Source organism: Bos indicus, chromosome 4 (genome assembly GCF_029378745.1).
Source record: "Bos indicus isolate NIAB-ARS_2022 breed Sahiwal x Tharparkar chromosome 4, NIAB-ARS_B.indTharparkar_mat_pri_1.0, whole genome shotgun sequence".
NCBI lineage: Eukaryota > Metazoa > Chordata > Mammalia > Artiodactyla > Bovidae > Bos > Bos indicus.
This window is the reverse complement of record NC_091763.1, coordinates 16,627,966-16,647,906: the sequence shown is the minus strand read 5'-3', so window position 1 is coordinate 16,647,906 and position 19,941 is coordinate 16,627,966. Positions and strand designations below refer to the sequence as shown.

The 19,941-nt window shown below is 42.4% G+C and overlaps 1 protein-coding gene across 11 annotated transcripts in view; it reads left to right on the top strand.

Annotated features, from left to right (window-relative positions):
- The window catches only part of ICA1 (islet cell autoantigen 1), a 163,356-nt gene that overhangs the window by 39,263 nt on the left and 104,152 nt on the right, over positions 1-19,941 (top strand). For all 11 annotated transcript variants that reach the window (XM_070787533.1, XM_019959750.2, XM_019959747.2 and 8 more), the window contains exon 6: positions 4,061-4,259. In XM_070787533.1, the coding sequence (XP_070643634.1) occupies positions 4,061-4,259 (199 nt within the window). The remainder of the gene's footprint in view (positions 1-4,060; positions 4,260-19,941) is intronic.

The following is a 19,941-nucleotide window of genomic DNA, read 5'->3' as shown; positions in this document are numbered from 1 at the left end:
ATGTTTTCATACCTGTTCTGGTCCATAGTCATACACCAATCCTGGGAGTGCTGTCCTAGGCTTATAGTTTGACCTCCTGCGTTGTTTGTAGCAATCTGTCTGGTCCCCTTTCAGCAGGAGCCTAACGAGACGGACCTAAGGGTTCGCTCACTGCTATCTGGGGGCAGTACACTTGAGAGGGGTGCTGTTCAAGATGCTCAGACGCTGGGGCAGCAGCAGCAGCAGCCTCAGCGGAGGAGAGATTATTTGAAATGCAAAATCCACCCCCACCCCAGAACTGCTGAGTCCATATCTACATTTTAATGGGTTCCCCAATTGTTTTCCATGTGCATTCAAGTTTAAGAAGCTCTGGGTCAGAGAAAATTGTAGTAAATCAATGACTTTCTTTTTTAACACTACTATGACTCATGTTCAGGGTCCGTGTAGAATAAACAGGAGCCACTGCAGAGACACATTTGGTATCTGAGGTGGCGACATTCCTTCTCTCCTCCTCCTTCCCCAGTAACTAAGAAGCCCCCTTTCCCCAGTGTCACTCATTAATATTAGGCAAACTTTATACCGAAATGTTATACCTAAATAAGACTTGTGGGCAATCTCCAAAAATATTCGGGCTACAAAAATTTCACTCACCCAGCCTGTCCAGCAAATTAACTGTCTCTTGTGAGTTTCTCCCTGCTGCTTTTCTCTCTCAGTGGACCGGGAGCAGACCATCACCTGTTCCTAGGAAGACCCAAGAAAGCTGGGGTAGAAAAAAGAGACCAACTGTGTCCATTTTTCAGTGGTCCCCCCCTCTTGTGGGCATTTTGGTTCTTTCTAATGACATTTGGACCCCAACTTTCATGGCTGAATGGAAAAATTTCCAAGAGTTCTCTACCCCAGCTTTTCAAGAAAAGTGTTTATAATCTTGAATTGTACCCTTTAACCTTATTTATAACTATATTCCTTGTAAAAATAATACATACTCATTCTAGAAAAATTTTAAAACAGGGAAAAACAAAAGGAGAAAATTAAAAACAACTCACATTTTTCAAATAGAGATTGACTCGCTTTTAACCCCTTGATAAATTCTCTCAGTGCTTATATGCTTTCCACAGTCTTACAAGGATCATTGATTTTTGAAAAAACCTTTCATAAATTCTCATGTATTATGTATATGGTTATCACTAATTTCAGTGGGGAAAATTCTTAAACATACCTTCATGCTAAGATTAACATCCATTTATGGGAAAGAAACCAAATCCTTGGACATAATCACTCCAAGAGTTACCATTACTGATCATATAATTTTATAACATTGCTATCCAATTATATCCTTTCATATTCATGTAGCAAGCTATCTCACAAAGCATATGGCACCTGAAGTTCATACAGTCTAACCTTTGGATACAGACAAAAACATTAAAGCAATGCAAATGATACTGGAAAGTATCATTGCAATAAACCTGTACAGCAGTACAGCAGACTGCCCTGTATCCGTCCATAAATGAATGCAGCTTGCCCAGTGTTGCAATTTGGAAGACGGCCTCCTATACGATGGCTCTGATCGCATGATACTCAAGTGCTCACCAGGCACATGAAATCGAAACGAGTACTCTGCACATGAGGAAAGAAGGAAGATGATATAAACTCTCATAAAGTCAAATTCTCAAATGGACATAACTTGGCATTTGCCAGAATATATTTTTCATGTAAACAGCATTATACCACATAATTTTGTATAGTACTGCATACTGATTATTTAGCAAATTGGTTTTTGACCAAATAATCCATATATACATTTTATAAAACATCCATAGCATAGTATTTCATCATCTGGGCATGTCATGATGCATTTATCCCAGGCCCTCTGTCCACTCTTTGTGTCATTTCTACCTTTTCCTACTAAAGAATAAACATCTTTGGACTAGACTTTTAGGTATTCTATTGATTATTCTCATTGGGTCGATTTTAATGAATGGAAACACGGGCTGGTCTTTCACTGAAGCTTGACATTTAGTTATTGAATTTTTTCTTGGTCTAGACTCAGTCCCTTGTACCACAAGTGAATGGGTTTTCACCTTTCTGATTTTATGTGAAACAAGTTACAGAAAAAAATGATGTGATTTTACACACCTTTTCTTTTCTTCAAGATATTAACATCTATCATCATGTCATTACATCCTCAAAGGTTTCTAACTTTACAATAGTCTGAGAAATGGAGACTATTTTATTCACAAGACTCTGTATCAGGCAGTTTTGTAAAACTGGCAAACTCTAAAAGCAGAGACAAAGGAGACCAGAAATGAACGGGATCCTTAGAGGGACAGCTGAGGGCTCTTTCTTTAAAAAGAAGTCTCCAATTTTATAAACCTTCACACCAGTGTTAGTTTTACTCACTTTATTCGGTAGTCATTGCTACAACAGCCCATTCAGTTTGATGAAAAGTAAGTATTAAATTTAATCCAGCGGTGATAAAACACAAGCTTACTTTATGGCACAACAATAAAACAGCCCGTGACATCTAGGTAGGATGATGTGAGCAAGCTATTTTTAGAGAAGTGCTGAATGTTTAATAACAATGCTTTACAGACAAGGAAAACTGGAGAAAATAGTAAAGGGAACCTTTTTCCTTTTGAATAATTTGTTGTCCCATCTATAATCTTAGAGTGCGGTATACAGGTCAGGCACTGTGATGTTGATGGAACTGCCAAGAGCTGACTTCAGCTCACTGACATCATTGTTCCCTTCAGCTTAACAAGTTTGCCCTTAAATTGAGATGTAAATACTAGTCTTTTATTTTTTGAACCTGTACCCTGCAACTGCATGGAGACGACTGTATTTTAAGTGTATAACTCATCTGACATTACTCATTTTGAGGAGGAAGATGAAAGAAGCAGTATCCTCCTCCCCCTCCCAAATAAATATTTTATCCAAATTTTGCTATGCATCCTGGGTGGGGAAGATCTCCTGGAGGAGGGCATGGCAACCCACTCCAGTATTCTTGCCTGGAGAATCCCATGGACAGAGCAGCCTTATGGGCTACAGTCCATAGCATCGCAAAGAGTTGGACACGACTGAAGTGACTAAGCACACAAATATTTTTTAGCTGAATAAATGATGGTATGTTACGAACAATATATTATTTTATACTCACTTTGTTGTATCATATACATTCATTTCTGGTACAGTATCCTTAAGTTTTTTAAGATGAGAATCAGATCACATAGCATATCTGAAAGCGCCCAACACAGTAGACCCTCAGTAAACATGCTTGTCCCCTTCCTAAACCATTTAGTGAAGCTTCTGTTTGTCCTTCATTCTCTGTGACTACTGAAGCAAAGAGCAGACGCCCTGGCCTTCACAGAGTGATCCAGAATGACCTCATCGTGCCCATGTCCATCCCTTCTCAAAGGACCAGTCTTCAGGGAGGCAGAAGGCAGGGAGTGGCCAAGGGCAGAAATGGGAAATGGTCATTCCTTGATGTTCCTCTGTGAACAAAAGATGGGTTCCAGCTTTAAATAAGTACTCTGCCCAGGCATGAGACCAACCCCAATAATACAGATCGAGAGACTCCCCAGTGATACCGTTGCTGCTGCTGCTGCTGCTAAGTCGCTTCAGTCGTGTCTGACTCTGTGCAACCCCGTAAACGGCAGCCCACCAGGCTCCCCCTTCCCTGGGATTCTCCAGGCAAGAACACTGGAGTGGGTTGCCATTTCCTTCTCCAATGCATGAAAGTGAAAAGTGAAAGTGAAGTTGGTCAGTTGTGTCTGACTCTTAGCGACCCCATGGACTGCAGCCCACCCAGGCTCCCCAGTCCATGGGATTTTCCAGGCAAGAGTACTGGAGTGGGGTGCCATTGCCTTCTCCGAATGATACCGTTAAGTAACAGTAATTAGCTTGGATAACCGTCTCCTGGTTGACTTAGAAGTTCCATACATTTCAGTTTATACGTCTGCAGATATCTCTGCAGCCTGGAGTATGTTTCACGCACTAACTCGTGAATTTAAGATCAGTAAGTTGTCAGGGATTCAGATTGCTGGCCCTCTCGGTTTCAAGACTGTGGCCTTACCCTCTGGTCTAGGTTGGCTTTGAGAAACCCTCTGTGCCGCTTCCACCAAGAAGTGGAGACTTTCCGGCACAGGGCCATCTCCGACACCTGGCTGACGGTGAACCGCATGGAGCAGTGCCGGACTGAATACAGAGGGGCGCTACTGTGGATGAAGGACGTGTCCCAGGAGCTTGATCCAGACCTCTGCAAGCAAATGGAGAAGTTCAGGAAGGTAGGGGTTCCATGGGGGTTCCCGAAAGGGGTCCCTGCCGGAAAGTAATGAGACGTGAGTGATTTGAATCCCCTTAGTGAAGAAGACGCAACTCAAAACACCAAGGAGGCAATTAATCATCACTGGTGTCTCTCTATGTGACAGAATACCAATTAATGTGATATATAATTCTCTAAGGATGAGATAGAAGAGACAGCTGGAAATTGCTGGGATTTGGTAACTGATTTTAATTGAAGTCAGATTTTCATATAATGTGCACTTTTTTGTAAGGCTGTCACTTCTAAATGCTTTTTCATGCATAACTAAAAATCAAGATTAGATCAAATGAAACTGGAAGGTGAGAACAGACTACTGGGGAAATCTTTTTTAAATTGCTAATGAATATTACAATTAATAGAATAATAATGTTCCTTTGTTTGGTGAGAAGGTTTGGAAGCAGTGGGGTTGACTTGTAGGATTAAATAATGTGGCATTGACTCCATCTGCAGTAGACCTTTCACACATTTGTATGAGCAAAATAGTTGAGGAGATGGCTATGTTCTTAAATTTCCCTGAAACGACTGGTAAGCAGCAGAGGGACGACGTTTCATTGGTTTATAGTGTCACCGGTCCATTTAGCTCTTTGGAGATTGGTCATGCAAGGATATGTTGCACCACTAGGTGGCAGTCATACACTGAATATTTATGAAAATACAGAGAGGTTTTTGTTGTGTATAATCTTGGAGGTCTTTGTTTGATCAACTTGGGTATATTTCAGGGTATGAAAGACAAAAATCTAGCAACTGTTAGATTTGACATAATATTGTGTCAATTGTCTTACTCATTTCGAATGATCCATTTGTAACTGTGATGTTGCTTAAAATCCCTAGATTTCTAAGTACATCATTGCAGAGCAGTGGATGGGAAACATTTCTGGTGTGCAGGAGGTTAGATAGTGGGGGGGACTTGGGGGGATATATGGGGTGAGGGAAAAGAGGAACCTTCTGTTGCTTAAGAATAGGGTCACCAAATGTTGACCCAGGTATTAGATTGACAAAAATCCTTTTAAAAGGCAAGTTTTACTGTGGTTTGTCATTTGAAATCCCTCTTTATGAAGGGACTCAGAGATCATTTTCTTCCTGATCATAGATGACATTAGTGTGTTCTCAGTAGCCAGCTCCTCAATAAGACAGGTTTCTGAGCTCATGGAAAATCAGACCTGAAAAGTTCCTTAAAGATGAGTTAGTGAAAGAGAAAACCAAGGCCCCAAAATAGTAAATAAAACTTTTCAACGGTTGACGGCTAGATGTTGGCGAGCCCAGGCTACATTTGAAATTTCCTGGCTTTTTAATCAGACTGGTGATTTGGTTTGTCTTTGACATTTTATTTGGAGATCGGAAGAGGATGGAGTGGAGAGGTTAAAAAGGAAAAAGGAAACGAAAACCCCAACATTATCTGCAGGGTGTAAGCCAGTCACTCTACTACCTCCTTTAAGCCTCACAATAACCAAAACACAGACTTAATTTTACAGAGGAGGAAAGTGATACCTAAGTAGCTAGTACAGGATCAATGAAATGACAGGGAAATGAAAAATCAGAATCCTAGAAAATATGCATCATTTTTTCTTTAAAAGGAGAATAAAGGGGAGTTAAACAGTGTACCTAAGATTGACAAAGGCATTTTCATAGCTACAGCCCTCCTGTGGTTATCCATTCAACATACATTTACTGAGCACTTTCTCTATGCCAGGTAATAAATGTAAAATTATTCCAGAAGGCAGAAGAATTTTCATGTGAAATTGTATTTGTTTAGTTTTGTTATGAAGGGTGGTTACTAGCTGTGTAAGGATGAAATAAACCAAGAACGCTTCGTCATTGGTTTGAATGTTGAAACATTACCCACTCTCTAGTGTCATCTATCTGTTGATTTTGGAAAATATGGGTGTTTTTTTTTTTTTTAATTCTTTGCTATGCAGAAGTAGCTGAAGCAATGCCTTCCTCCACAGTCCCGTGTGTCCTGGATTTAAAAGCTGAACATGGTGTACTTAGAATTTCGGGAAAGAATTTAAAAAAAAAAAAAGGAGAGTCTGTATGCAAGCGTATACTTGATTAGACTAGCCTCTCCGTGAGGAACCAGTTCAGTTCTCTTTACAAAAGTCCCCAGGTCAGCCCAGCACGTGACCCCAGTTAGCACCCATATCAGATGGCCAGATGCCAGCCGTTCCATTTGTGTGCCGGATGCATGCCTTCTCACACCTGCAGAGCCTTTCCACCACGTGCAACTGCCTTTATAATGTTTGGGGAATTGATATATGTGGTTTTGCAAGTAAGAAGTAGCATTATGGGTTTGTGGCTTGCTGCCCTCTTCAGAATGAATGTCAAGTGTGGAGGTTGCTGTTCGCTTGGAGTTCCTAACATGAATCTTAACTTGGAGCCAGCCTTAGTGTTTTGTCCCAGCGGGATTCCGTTTTAAACAGAGTCTCCGTTTATCTCTCCGGGAAAGAGTTACCAAAAGGCATTTCTGAGTCCCCTGTAAGAGTAGGAGTCACTGTGTGTGTCGGGGGGGGGGTGGGGGGGGGGGTGGGGGGTGTTTAGTTTCCTCAGAGCCAGCTGCCTGCTTCCCCTTTTTTTTTTTTTTTTTGAGTTCTTTCTTATTTGTGGTTTTTTTAAATTTATTTTTAATTGGAGGATAATTGCTTTAAATCTTCTTCACATTTTAGCTGATGAATCCTGAGTTAAATTCTATTCTTTGAGTTCATACTTTCTGAGAAAACAAAATTTGAATTCATACCTCACAAGTGGGACCCCTCTCTGGTTGCAGTCTTTAGGGTACCCTCATGTCGGACACAACTGAAGCGACTTAGCAGCAGCAGCAGCAGCATGTATTTATTCATTCATCCAACAAATGAGATTGAAGCCCACCTTGTGCCAGGCCACGTGCAGAGGGATACAGTGGGGAGTGAGCAGACACAGGGCTGCCCCAGGAAGTCACTTGGAGACAGAGCAAGTGAACATGGTGTGGTGAGATGAGCTGCAGCCCCTGGTGCGGCAGGAACACCCCTGACCTGCCGGGCTTCCTGGAGGAAGTGGCATCTGAACCACCTGTGAAGGATGAGTGGGAGGGAGCGGGGTGGAGGGAGGGGGCACTGCAGAACAGAGTTCCAGTCTGAGGAAGCAATGTGGACAAAGGCCTTTGCGTGAAAGGAAACAACACATTTCGCTCCTTTTAGGCCCCTGCAACCAGAGGATGAAAAGCGAAGTGGGGGTGGGTCATGGTCTGGGCAGGTAAGCAGACCACGGCGAAAGGGACCTCTCCCCGAGGGCTGAGGAGAATGAGGGTGTTGAGAAGGGGAGACAAGTGGTCCAACCTGTGCTCACATTTTAGTATGGAGTAGGGACCAGAAGTGCCCAAGCCTTGAGGCTGGGCAAGCCGCAGACGAGACAGGGTGCCCAGGGAGCGAAGAGGGAAGTGGACCAGGGACAAATGTCCTGTTATGACCTCCACAGACTCCACAACAGCCCCATGGTTAATTACATTTTTTTATTTTTAGAAACAAGCAGAATATGTATACATAAATAAATAGTGAGATCAAATGTACTTTCACTTCCAACTGAGGCTTTTTTCCCTTAGTGTTTTTGAGATGCTAAACAACTTTTTTTTAATAACACAGTGAGCATGACTGAAATGATGAATGAAAAACTTTAAATTAAATAAAGCAAATGATCGTTTTCAGGCTGACCCCCTTTGAGCATGTGGGCCTGGTGACAGGGCTCTGGGTGGCGACGTTAATAAGCATTTATGAAGTGCTGTCTTTGGGGAGGGAAACACAAGGAGGTGGGAAAGCCTGATGCCGGCTCTCAAGAACGACCCTGCTAGTCCTCTGTTCCCTGTCAAAATGACCGTGGTAAACAGGACACCTGGAGAGTGGGGCCTTGTGGAGCTCTTCTGCTAAAGACCGAATCATGGGAAATGGTGGATGCATTTCAGTGGGTAGAGCTGGACTCCTGTTGGAAACCCCTCCTGACAGTGCGATTCACCCCAGGAGGGAAATGGATGGGAGACAAGGCCACAAAGTATTTTATGAGCAGTTACAACGTGTGATATATGTGCCCTTTGAAGGCAGAGTAAAAGGGTATAACTTAAAAATAGGAGTCAGCTTCTTGTAGCAGATTACATCAGCTTAAGTTGTGAGCTCACACAAGAGCTTTTGCAGCCTGGTGCCCTTGAGAGAGTCCTCCTGTGGTCAATTAAGTGTCTTGTTTTTCTTGAAAGTCAGAAATGGGATAGAGAGTAATTATTCTAAATGGAATGAAAGCTGTGTTAGGTGTAAGAAAATAGTTCTGAATCCTCTAAAGAGATGAGATGGAAATGTCTATGCAGGCATTTGGATTAGCTGGAGTCCTTATAGACAAGGACAAGGGAACTGGCGTTTTAATGAGGGCCATTTATTAAATGTTTTAATGAAATTCTACAGTGTTCGTATTGCATTTCATCACCATAATTCAAACGGGTGTCGAAAAGGTATTATAAAGAGCGTGGAAGATAACACACGGGTGTTCTCAGGCTTGTGCCTATTTAAAGAGTGTTAGGTTTTGGAGAACTGTGAATTCACTGAAGTCGTATTATCAAAGGATATGTTACCATGAGAAGGTTTATTAACAGGTGGCGGTGGCTTAATAGGTGTCGGGTGCAGGGAGACACCTTTTAGGGCCATCAGTCAGTGGTGTCCCATGCCCTTACTGAAGGTTTGGGTCTGCAGAGCTTGGTCAAGGACTAGTAACGAGCAGTATTGACATCAGAGGGATTTTTCTTCCTGTGGACAAAGGCTTGGGTTAATTAATTTGACAGTATCATTAATTACTGCTGAAATCATTGGTCTTTGTCAGAGGTCAGGCTCTTTCAGCAATTGAGGGCAGGTCCCATGGGATCTGGAGATGCCAAGTAATGCAGGCAAGTCACCGCTCAGCCATCTCCCCGTTCTGTGAGAAAGGCCTTTCCTTGGCCTGAGCCATCCAGCCCTTGAGCCTAAACCCAGCATTCTGCTTCTGTTCAGGGCCAACCTCAGGGCTCCAGCGAGTTGTGTTGAGCAAGTGCTGGAAAATGTCAGGATTGGGTCCATACGATAAGCCAGTTAAGGCCCCACTTGGGAGCTTTGCCCAATTCATACATAAAAGCAGCAGCTGCTGCTGCTGCTGCTAAGTCGCTTCAGTCGTGTCTGACTCTGTGCAACCCCATAGACGGCAGCCCACCAGGCTCCCCTGACCCTGGGATTCTCCAGGCAAGAACATGAAGTGGGTTGCCATTTCCCTCTCCAATGCATGAAAGTGAAAAGTGAAAGTGAAGTCGTGTCTGACTCTTAGTGACCCCATGGACTGCAGCCCACCAGGCTCCTCCATCCATGGGATTTTCCAGGCAAGAGTACTGGAGTGAGGTGCCATCGCCTTCTCCAAGATAAAAGCAGAGGGAGCCCCATAATTTGAATGTTGGTGGCTTTAATACTGTCCCAGAGGCCTCTGAGACTATCGTCAGTTGTTTTCATTCCTTTTTCTTTATTCTGCTTTTCAGCAGTTATTTCCACCATTCTGTCTTTCAGCTCACTTGTCTGTTGTTCTACCTCATGCGTGATAAGTCGCTTCAGTCGTGTCCTACTCTTTGTGATCCCATAGACTGTAGTCCGCCAGGTTCCTCTGTCCATGGGATGCTCCAGATGCTGGAGTAGGTTGCCATGCCCTTCCTTCTCCAAATCTTCTGCCTCAGTTATCCTCCAATTAAGGGGGAAAGAAAAAAGAAAAAAGATTATATTTACCTTTACACTGTGAAAAAATAAAAACAGTTCTTGTGAGGAAAAAAAAAAAGCAGAGGGAGGCTTTGACCCCTTTTCACCCTGTCTCTTCTGGTTCTAAAATTCTCAGCCCTGGCTTGAGTTCTTTGATGAGGTGAAAGTCCCTTTTGTAAAGCCACCACACGCTATCCTGTCTGTCTCACAGTCCTCCGTTTTCGTTTGTTGCTTTTTGACGTGTGCTTTGTTTAGCCAGGGTGCCTGTTTTCTGTGGTGCCCGGGAAGGTTCAGTCTAGCGGCTAGTCTCCATTCCCCCCGCAGGCTGCTGTCCCTTGATGCTGTGTTCACATGGCACGATGCGGAAAGGGTGACAGATTGGGATCCCCTTGCTTTCATTTCTGAATTTCATGAGATGAGGCCTTTGGGGCCCTGAGTGTCTTCATTGAGTTTTTTCCACTGAACTTGAAGAGCAAAAATTAATTCCAGGGTTAGGCCAAGACCATGTGAAAAAAGCAGGCACAAAGCAGCTAACTCTTGGAAAGCTGGGTACTGGCTAACTGCTCCTAGTGGTTGGAAATAGAGAGGACGAGGGAGCATGACCTCTGAGTGGGGCGGCTCTTCACCTGGCCCCAGCTCTGCCTCCACCCTTGGTGATGGCCTGGATTGGGGTGATAAGCCAGTGGCGATTTCTCATTCACCAAAGAAGGCACAGGTGTTGGCTGAGCACCAAGCTCTCTTCCAGCTATAATATTTTTTTCCCCTCAAGTCATGAGGCTCTCAAATGGTTAAGCCCATCAGTAGAGAAGTATACCCACTTGAGCAGGGCGAACCTGTCCTTTGTATCGTGTTTTCCTCTGACAAGCAAGTTACGGTCTTGTTGAATTTGTGTACGCAGGGTTGCTTCAGCTGTGTGTGACTCTTTGCAACCCCTGGGACCATAGCCCGCCAGACTCTTGTGTACTGGAATTTTCCTGGCAAGACTGCTGGAGTGCTGGACAAGGTTGCCACGTCCCTTGTTGAGTTTGCTTGGTCTTATTCCTGTCGCTTTAATCTTGGACTCTGGGGGAGGGGAGGGGGAGAATATTTCACTCCTAATTCTTGGGTAGAGGAACTCTTGGTGCTTATAAACTGTTAATATTTACCTCTTATTTAGACATTAATACTTCCGCAAGGGTCAGAAGCCTGTAGCCTGTGGGCAGGCCACCTAATTTTGCAAACATTTTTTATTATTGACACAGCCACGCCTTCATTTATTTATTGTCTGTGCCTGCTTTCACAATAGCATGGCAGAGTTGAGTGGTGGATGACAGAGACTGCAAAGCCAAAATATTTACATTCTGCCCCTTTACAGAAAAATGTCTGCTATCCCCCGATTTATCAGTACCTGCGAATGTTGAAGATGGTTTTATGTCATAAAATGTACCATCTTAACCATTTGTAAGTCTCCAGTTCAGTAGTGTTAAGTGTATACACACTGTTGTATAACCAGATCTCCAGAACTTTTCGTCTCGAAAAACTGAAACTGTATGCCCGTTGAACAACCACCCCGCCTGATCTCCCCCTCCCCAAGCCACTGGTACCTAGCATTCTTCTTTTTGTTTTTAGGACTCTGATTACTTTAGATTATCTCAAGTAAGTGGAATCATGCAGTATTTGTCTTTTTGTGACCAGCTTGTGTCACTTGGCATAGTATGTTCAAGATCCATCCATGTCGTAACATGTGGCAGGCTGTCCTTCCGTCTTAAGGTTGAATGATATGCTGTTGTATGTACATTTTATTTACCTGTTGTTGTTTTTAAGCATGGACCCATTTGAGTTCCTTCCATCCTTTGGCTTCCCTGGTGATTCAAATGATAGAGAATCTGCCTGCAATGCAGGAAACCCAGGTTCTCTGGGTCGGGGAGATCCCCTGGAGAAGGGAGTGGCAACCCACTCTGGCATTCTTGCCTGGGAAATCCCATGGACAGAGGAGCCAGGCAAGTTACAGTCCATGGCGTCACAAAGAGTCGGACACAACTGAGCGACTAACACTTTGGCTATTGTAAATAAGGCTGCTATGAACATCAGTGTGCAAGTAACTCTTTAAGACCACACTTTGAACTCCAAAAACATGATAAATATCTGGTTTTAATGTTATAATTTCTTTTTAGTGTTTTATTTAATCTTGCCATTGAATAAAAATGAGACTCAGGCTATGCAAGCAAGGAGTCATTTGATTTTGATATTATCATCTTGGAAGATACTATCTACACATACTAATTCATTATTTATTAATTTCTATAAGAATCATAAATATTTCTATGATTTTTAAAAATAAATGTATGTAATACCATAAAAGCTAATGTGTCAGTTTAAAGTAGATTTTTTTTTTCCCCTCTGTCTTAAAAGAGGTATCAAATCTTTGCATATGGCATTTCTCTGTTTGAAGGGAAAGCTTGGTAAACTCTCAAAATGTACTCTGGACAACAGTTCATTATCAAAGTGTGAACTGATCCAGTCCAACATAGTTTTCCTTTTGCCATATTGTCTGGTTTTTCTTTCTAAGACTTAGATGTCTTGGATGGCATATGCAAGCCTGGTCTTGAGAATTTTATGGACGATAGTATGCAAAACATATGGATTTTACTGAGAACCATCAGGTTCCAGATCAAACTCTGATAACCATGGCTTTCTCAGTCCCTCAGCAGCTAGAATGTCTCAGGTGGGTTTGTTATTTCCATGTTTCATCACACTGTGCTTTTGGTTGTGGGGGTCAGGGGGATGGCTGGTGCCCATGATACCCTCTCCCCTTCCCCAAAACACACATTGTTCCATCTGCCTCTGTCTCCTTTCAGGAGCTCCTGGAGAAGGTGTCATTTTTGATTACAGATTAATGGAAAATTACTGCATTCAAGTAGCATGGTGTACTAGTTACTGTTGCTATAGCTTCAGTCTCCGAGCCTGTCATGTCTGCATATCCCTCTAGATTACCATCTTCCTTTTGGTTAACAGCTCAAGTATCATCTTTCCCAGCTCTTCCTCTTATTCTCTCATGGTAAATTGGTTGCAGTTTTTACCACCATCTTCAAGAATTTTGTATGAAAGAAGACTGTTGCACCTTGCTGGATTAACTTAACACCCTCTTTTTAAATGTGTCTGCTTCAGGGACCTATTCCACTATGATATTATTTTTATTTTACAAAATGGTGGTTTTCTTAGACACACAAAATGGAATGAGGGTTTCATTTACTATCGAGCAGCAGTAACACATCTACTATTTCCTGAGTGCCAATAGCTTTACAGCACTGTAAGTTACTTTTATTAAAGTTAAAGGGATTTTCAAATACATTCTTCTTTCCAATCAGACTTTTCTGTGACAGAAAAACATAATGATTTGATGCTTGTCTACATTGTCACTTTTAAATCAGACTGGACTTATAAATTGGCTATGGAGAGTTAGTATTTCAGAAAAAAAAGCTCTAAATCACAATTGCTTTATGAAAAAACAAACAAGCAAACTTGGGTTCTGTGTTAGTTTCTCATCAAGGGATATTGAAAGAATTTGAAAAACAATTTTTAAATGATTAAATTATTTTTTGAAGCCCCTAACAAAGCATCCCTGGCGAGATTTAGCCAAGCAGTGGCCTCACAGTGGAGTCGTAGGCTGTCAGTGGTTTCACAGGTCTTCCTGTCTGTCAGTGAAACTCGTCTTCATCTCAATTCCAAATCCATCCATACATTAGTGTTCGAACTATCACAAGAATGAGTCCATTGAAAACCAGTGTTCTCCATTCACAGCTCTGAGATTAAAAAAAAAAGAAAAAGGTATCTGTGATTCTTTGGTCTCCAGGGAACAGATACAATTTTAATCTCAGGGAAATTAGCCAAGCAGGCCTACATATGACCCATTGTATGATCTGGGCATGGTTGCTCTGCTCGCTAAATCATGTACGATTCAACTCGCTCCTTTCAGAAGGCTTCCTTTTACCTCCCTTAATGAGTTTTTGGTAAAAGTAAAACCTTAAAACAGAAAGCATCAACGTGTGTGTGCTTACCCTTCTAGCATAAACTTGTTCAGGACAATTCCAGGTAAAAGAATATTATCCCCCAAGTGAAAAAATTCCATTTCCTGTTCAACAATTATCCCACACTTAATCATCACACAAGATAAATGAAAGTCATATATAGGAGCCCTAAAATCTTACACTGGCCAATTTTACATGGACTCAGGGAGCCCTAAGAAGAAGCAGGCCCTTGAAAGGCCATATGTATAACTTTGAAATGAAATTCCCACATGCATTAATCAGGCTTCTGTTGTTCTCATCAAATGAAATATGATTTTCGGGCTTGGTAACACTTCACAGTTGATTGGCTCTTTCTATCCAGCGACCCATCTATCTGTCCATCCATCTATTTAAATTCACTCCCCAGCTGTGATTCTGAGACAACCATTGTCATTTAGATGCTGATTCCTGACTGTGGTTCTTCTGGTGACTGCCGACATTGGAATAAGGGATACCACTCAAGATGGATTAATTATATAAACAAATGAAGGATGGGAGTTTTTTTCTGCTTTGTTCTTTTAAATCTTTTTTTTCCCCCTGGGCCTTTAGAGATGGGACTCTGCATTCTTAGGAGCAAAAATAGTTCATGGGTATTAGTTTATGTTCTGAGAGAGGTCCAGGCAAAGAGACTTGGAAAATACCCACATCTAGGGAGGAAGAACCATATGGAAAGCCCATAGACGCCTGTATGGGAAATAAATGAAGAAATTTCTCAAATTGAATGCTGAAAAGAAGTTAGCAGAGTATTACATTTAGGAGCTTGTTCCCTTTCAATTTTTTTTTTATCTTAAATGAGGGAAAGAAAGAGACAGGAGAACCTGGCAATAGTAATTGCTTCCGAGGCAGGGGACTAGATTAGAGAGGAGAGGAGAGGAGATAAACAGAGATGAGAATGAGGTTGGAGTTGTACTGTATTCCTTTTTGTGCCTTTTAGATTTTGTACCATGCACATATGTTATCCTTAAAATAATAATGTGTAAAAATTAATGAGAATAACTAAGACCAGAATGGGAACAGATAAGATTTGATAGAAGAAAGAAAGGAATAATGACAGAAAAGTCCCTTACTTTGACAGAAATGAGGAGGGATTTTTAGTTTGTTTTTCATAATAATGAAGGGAGGAGGGAAGACGTGTTAGAGGCAAAGATGGGAAGCCGACTTCCCAAGGTTATGTCACAGGGCAGCTGGATGGAGGAGGTTGGAGGATGAAGTCATTCTCGAAAGCCATCAGCAGGGAGAGTCATGTGAAGTGGTCAAGTCACTGAGGAATAAGATGATCAAAACCAGTGCCTGAGGGAAACCTACCAAAATCAAGAACAATGAGAATGTTTCTTTTAAAAGCCTTCACTGTTCTAAGAGAACTAGAATAAGCAGAGTTAGGCTTCTTCTCATAGGGTTGGGAAGAGGTGAAGAAGTAGAAAGATAACTTTTCCCATTCTCCCTCAGTTGCATCCCAGAAGAAATGAGCTCTGTGTTTTGCACCAAATGAGAACGTAGAGAAAACTCTTTCCCAAAGAAGAATCAAAGGGAAAGAGGACTTCTCTTCCAGAGGGAAGAGTCCTCCACGTTTTCCACCCAGGCTGGGGCCTCTGAGTTGGGTTGCAGCATTGCAACATCTGTAGGTTGGTGCTGGATCTCTTACTTGGTGGGGGGATGTGGGGGAGGGAGTGGGGTTCTGCTGGCTTTAATGACCTTTCCTGTGTTCTCCATCCACTTCTAATTCTCATCCACGCTATTTAACAGGCTCAGACAAAATCTTCCCCTACAGCATCTCTGCACACTTTTCTCTAAATCTAGCAACTTCATCAGTTCCTTTTTATTGGGCGTCTTCCAGGTTTCAGAAACTAAACCAAGAGTATTTATGCTCCTGTGAGCCCTAATTTTGTCATTAACATTTCTTAAGAAGTAATATCAGTTCTATAAATCCGTCACATCCCTTTAGCTTCCTAGTATTTATTTATTCGTAGTTTATTTTCTAATACTCTCACAAGGGCTGCTTCTACTGCTCAAGTCTAGAGAAAAATGGAAATATATACAGATTCTAAACCACACATCTTTTTGTGCACACATTATGGCCTGAGCTCACACTCACACAGTATACATGTCAAAATCAGAAGTGCTGGGGAAGGCATAAGGACATAGTTGCTCCCAGGGCTTCCAGAGTCTGCAGAGCAGACTCAGGTTTCCGTGGAATTTTATCATGGTCACCATAAATCAAGTGTTTGAGAATAAAAAGTTGAAACACATCTTTAATTTTAAAGCTTTCCATATCTTCCTCATCCAGGCCATGTAGGCGATACTTCCTCACCCTCCTTCCCCAAGCGCTGCCAGGAAAAGCCAGTGATTTGTAAATTGAAGCTATGTCAGCGAAAGCTTTTATTGCTACTTATTATCCGGGCCTGTGTCTGCTTTTAATTTTAATTCTCTGCTGAAAAAACCAGCTTTGCCTTTAAAAGTGTTTGCATGTCTTCTACTCTCTGATGAGAAGACAACAACTAAAAGTAGCGATGTGAAGCCAGACAATGATTAGATTTCTTAAGTTAGCCCCCTCCTCCCCATCCGTAGTGTATTTTAGATTTGGAGCAAAACCTCTTGTATTCTGTATCGACCCACTTGTCCCTCTTCTCTCCCGGCATGTTCCCGTTTCCCCCACCATTTTGTAGTTTCAGCTAATAAATCGTGTAAGTAAAGTAGACATTAAGAAATGGATGTTAGGAAAGAGGGTTTTGAAAATGAAGATTTGATCAACTTTTTCACTTATTCTTTAATCAAGAAAATAAGAATAGCCCATTTTAAGAGAATGTTAAATACAAGTTGTGTGGAAGTCAAAGCACTGCTCATTTTTTTTTAAAGCTATCTTTTTCATGGTACAAAAGCACAGCAGATATTTAAGCTCCATATTGAACAATATGATAGGTTTATTTATGTTAAGATAATTAACATATTTGAATTTTTTCCCAGCCTAGGGTTTTTCTTAGCATTCTGTGTTATAGATAAGATGTAGCAGCAACTTAAGTATGTATACAGCGCAGGATATTTCTGGTTAAATATTTGTAAGGTGTCTTCGGTTTACAAAGCTGTTCCATGTTCATTACTTGATTGGGGCTACATAACAGCTCAGTGAGGGCCTGAATTCTTTGTCCTGTTTCATAGCTAGGACCACTGAGGTGCCATGGGCTGACTGACTTGCCCACAGCCACACATATAAGGCAGGATTCGACCCAAGTCCTCTGACTCCACAAGTCCGATAAATGGATCCTTTAAAGTGCTTAGTCACCACAGGGGAAAATGTTTCTGTGGTGGAAGAGACCGAACCTCACATTAATGTAGCAACCACCTCTTCCAGCACATTCCACATTTTCTATTCTCATTTTCTCTGACCCCAAGAGCTTATGTTCTGTGTTAGGCTTGTAGCATTTCTCTCACTTCATTTTATTCTATGAGTGCAATTTGCAGTGCAAAATGGCTGGTGTCTCCACATCGGTCCTGGGGGCCAGGTGCCTGAACCCTGCTGCAGTATACTTTTTAGAGCCCCCAGGCCTGAACAGACAGGATAAGGCTCAAGGATGGGAAGCTGATGTCACAAAGGCCAGCACCTGGCTGAGGGATCCTGTGTGTCAGCTTATCGGCTTAAAGCCAGTGCATTGCAAAAAGGTTAATACTCATTAAGAGGAGAGTACCAGAGCTTGCCATTAGGGTGATTCATCACGGGAAAGTGGCGAAGGCTCTTTGAACATTGCCAGGGTGGAGGAAGGAGACCAGGCATCAACCCAGCCACAGGTTTTAGGGATACACCATGCAAGCCCAGAATGGTCGTGATGCAGCAATGACAAGAAAGGAGCCAGGGGACAGAGGGTGGCTTCAAGGATGCCATCTCCCCTCTCTCTCCAGGACAGAGTCAGCCAGTGCCCTCCTGGTCAGGATGGGGGAGTGGTGGAATTCTGAACGAGCATCCCATAAGGGACTACTTCAACCAGAGCGAGTAGGAAAGAGAATTTTGAACAGACTCAACATTTAAAATGGCAACTCAGACTACTTTGGACTCCAATTTGGCCCTCAACCCAGGGCTACTCCCTGGCAAGCTCACTAACCCACTCCCTTTGCCGCCTTCCTTTTCTTCTCCACACCCTGAGAGCCCAGGGAAATATTTGTTGTTGCTGTTCAGTCATTCATTTGTGTCCAACTCTTTGTGACCCCATGGACTGCAGCATGCCAGGCTTTGCTGTCCTTCACTATCTCCCTGAGTTTGCTCAAACTCATGTCCATTGAGTCAGTGATGCCATCCAACCATCTCATCCTCAGTCATCCCCTTCTCCTCTTGCCCTCAATCTTTCCCAGAATCAGGGTCTTTTCCAGTAAGTCTGCTCTTCACATCAGGTGGCTGAAGTATTAGATTTTCAGCTTTAGCCTCAGTCCTTCCAGTGAATATTCAGGGTTGATTTCTTTGAGGATTGACCGTTTTGATCTCCTTGCTGACCAAGGGATTCCCAAGAGTCTTCTCCAGCACCACAATTTGAAAGCATCAATTCTTCAGCACTTAGCCTTCTTTATGGTCCAGCTCTCACATCTGTACGTGACTACTGTAAAAACAATAGCTTTGAGTATATGCAACTTTGTCAGCAAAGTGACATCTCTGCTTTTCAATACACTGTCTAGATTTGTCATAGCTTTTCTTCTGAGGAGCAAGCATCTTTTTATTTTGGAGTTGCAGTCACCCTGCACAGTGATTTTGGAGCCCAAGAAAATAAAATCTGCCACTGTTCCCATTTTTTCCCCATCTATTTGCCTTGAAGTGATAGGACCAGATGCCAACCCCATGAACACAATGAAAAGGGAAATGTTGGGTTTGCCAAAAAGTTCATTCAGATTTTCCCGTAAGAGGGTATGGAGAAACCCAAATGAACTTTCCCCAACCCAGTACTGGGGAACTGAATTCAGCCCTCCGTTGTCAACTGCATTGCTTTACTGGGATGCAGCTGATCTTATTTAGATGAGAGACAGGCTTGAGAGGCAACCCTCTTGCAAATTCCTAAGCTGGTAGTGGGACAGGCCACGTTCTACCTTTAGTTTTTCCTTCAGTGCTTTCCCTCCGTGGGACAAAGTGGGGCCCACCTATGTCATGGCCCGCTTTCCTGATTGACTTGTCCAGCCCGAGGGGATGGGCAGGCTTTCTCCCTTTCTCTGTCTCATCATTAACCTCCCCACCCCAACCCCCACCACAAGAAAAGTATGATCAAGTCTGTCTACTAAAATGGAAGAGAAAAATGGTATAGTGCTTTATTGTCTGGTAAAGTGAATTTTAAGCTTATTACTTGCTGCAGACTTCAAAAACCTCATTTGGGCTGTCAGGAGCCAGTACCACTTCCTCTCTCTATTTCTCTGGTAACCGTCCACATGAACTGCCTCCCACACATCCCAGGCAGATGTATGCCCCAGGCTGACCTTGGAGAAGGTCAGGTGCATTGAAAAGCAAACAGAAAAACACACTATTTGCAAAAAAGATGACCTTGAATTTCCCACAACTGGAACATAAGCTATGTAGGCTTTCATCCACTGTACTCACTGACCACGGGCATGAATGAGATTTTTTTTTTTTGCATTGATAGAAAAGAACAGTTATAAAAATAAATCAGACATGAAACACTTCACTTTAGTCCAAAAGATATCTGCAGTTATAAAAGTAGAAGCCAATGCCATCAGCAGATTTCCTGAAAAGTAACAATTAACAGTCACAAAATAGAATGACCAATCATGAAAGTATAACTGGACATTTGGTAGAAACACCCAATATCACCAGTTTGGAACTCAACCAATATTCACACCCTGGCTTAAATCTTTCTTAAGTCATTATGTCCAAGAGTCTAAAATGGCACTCAGTAGA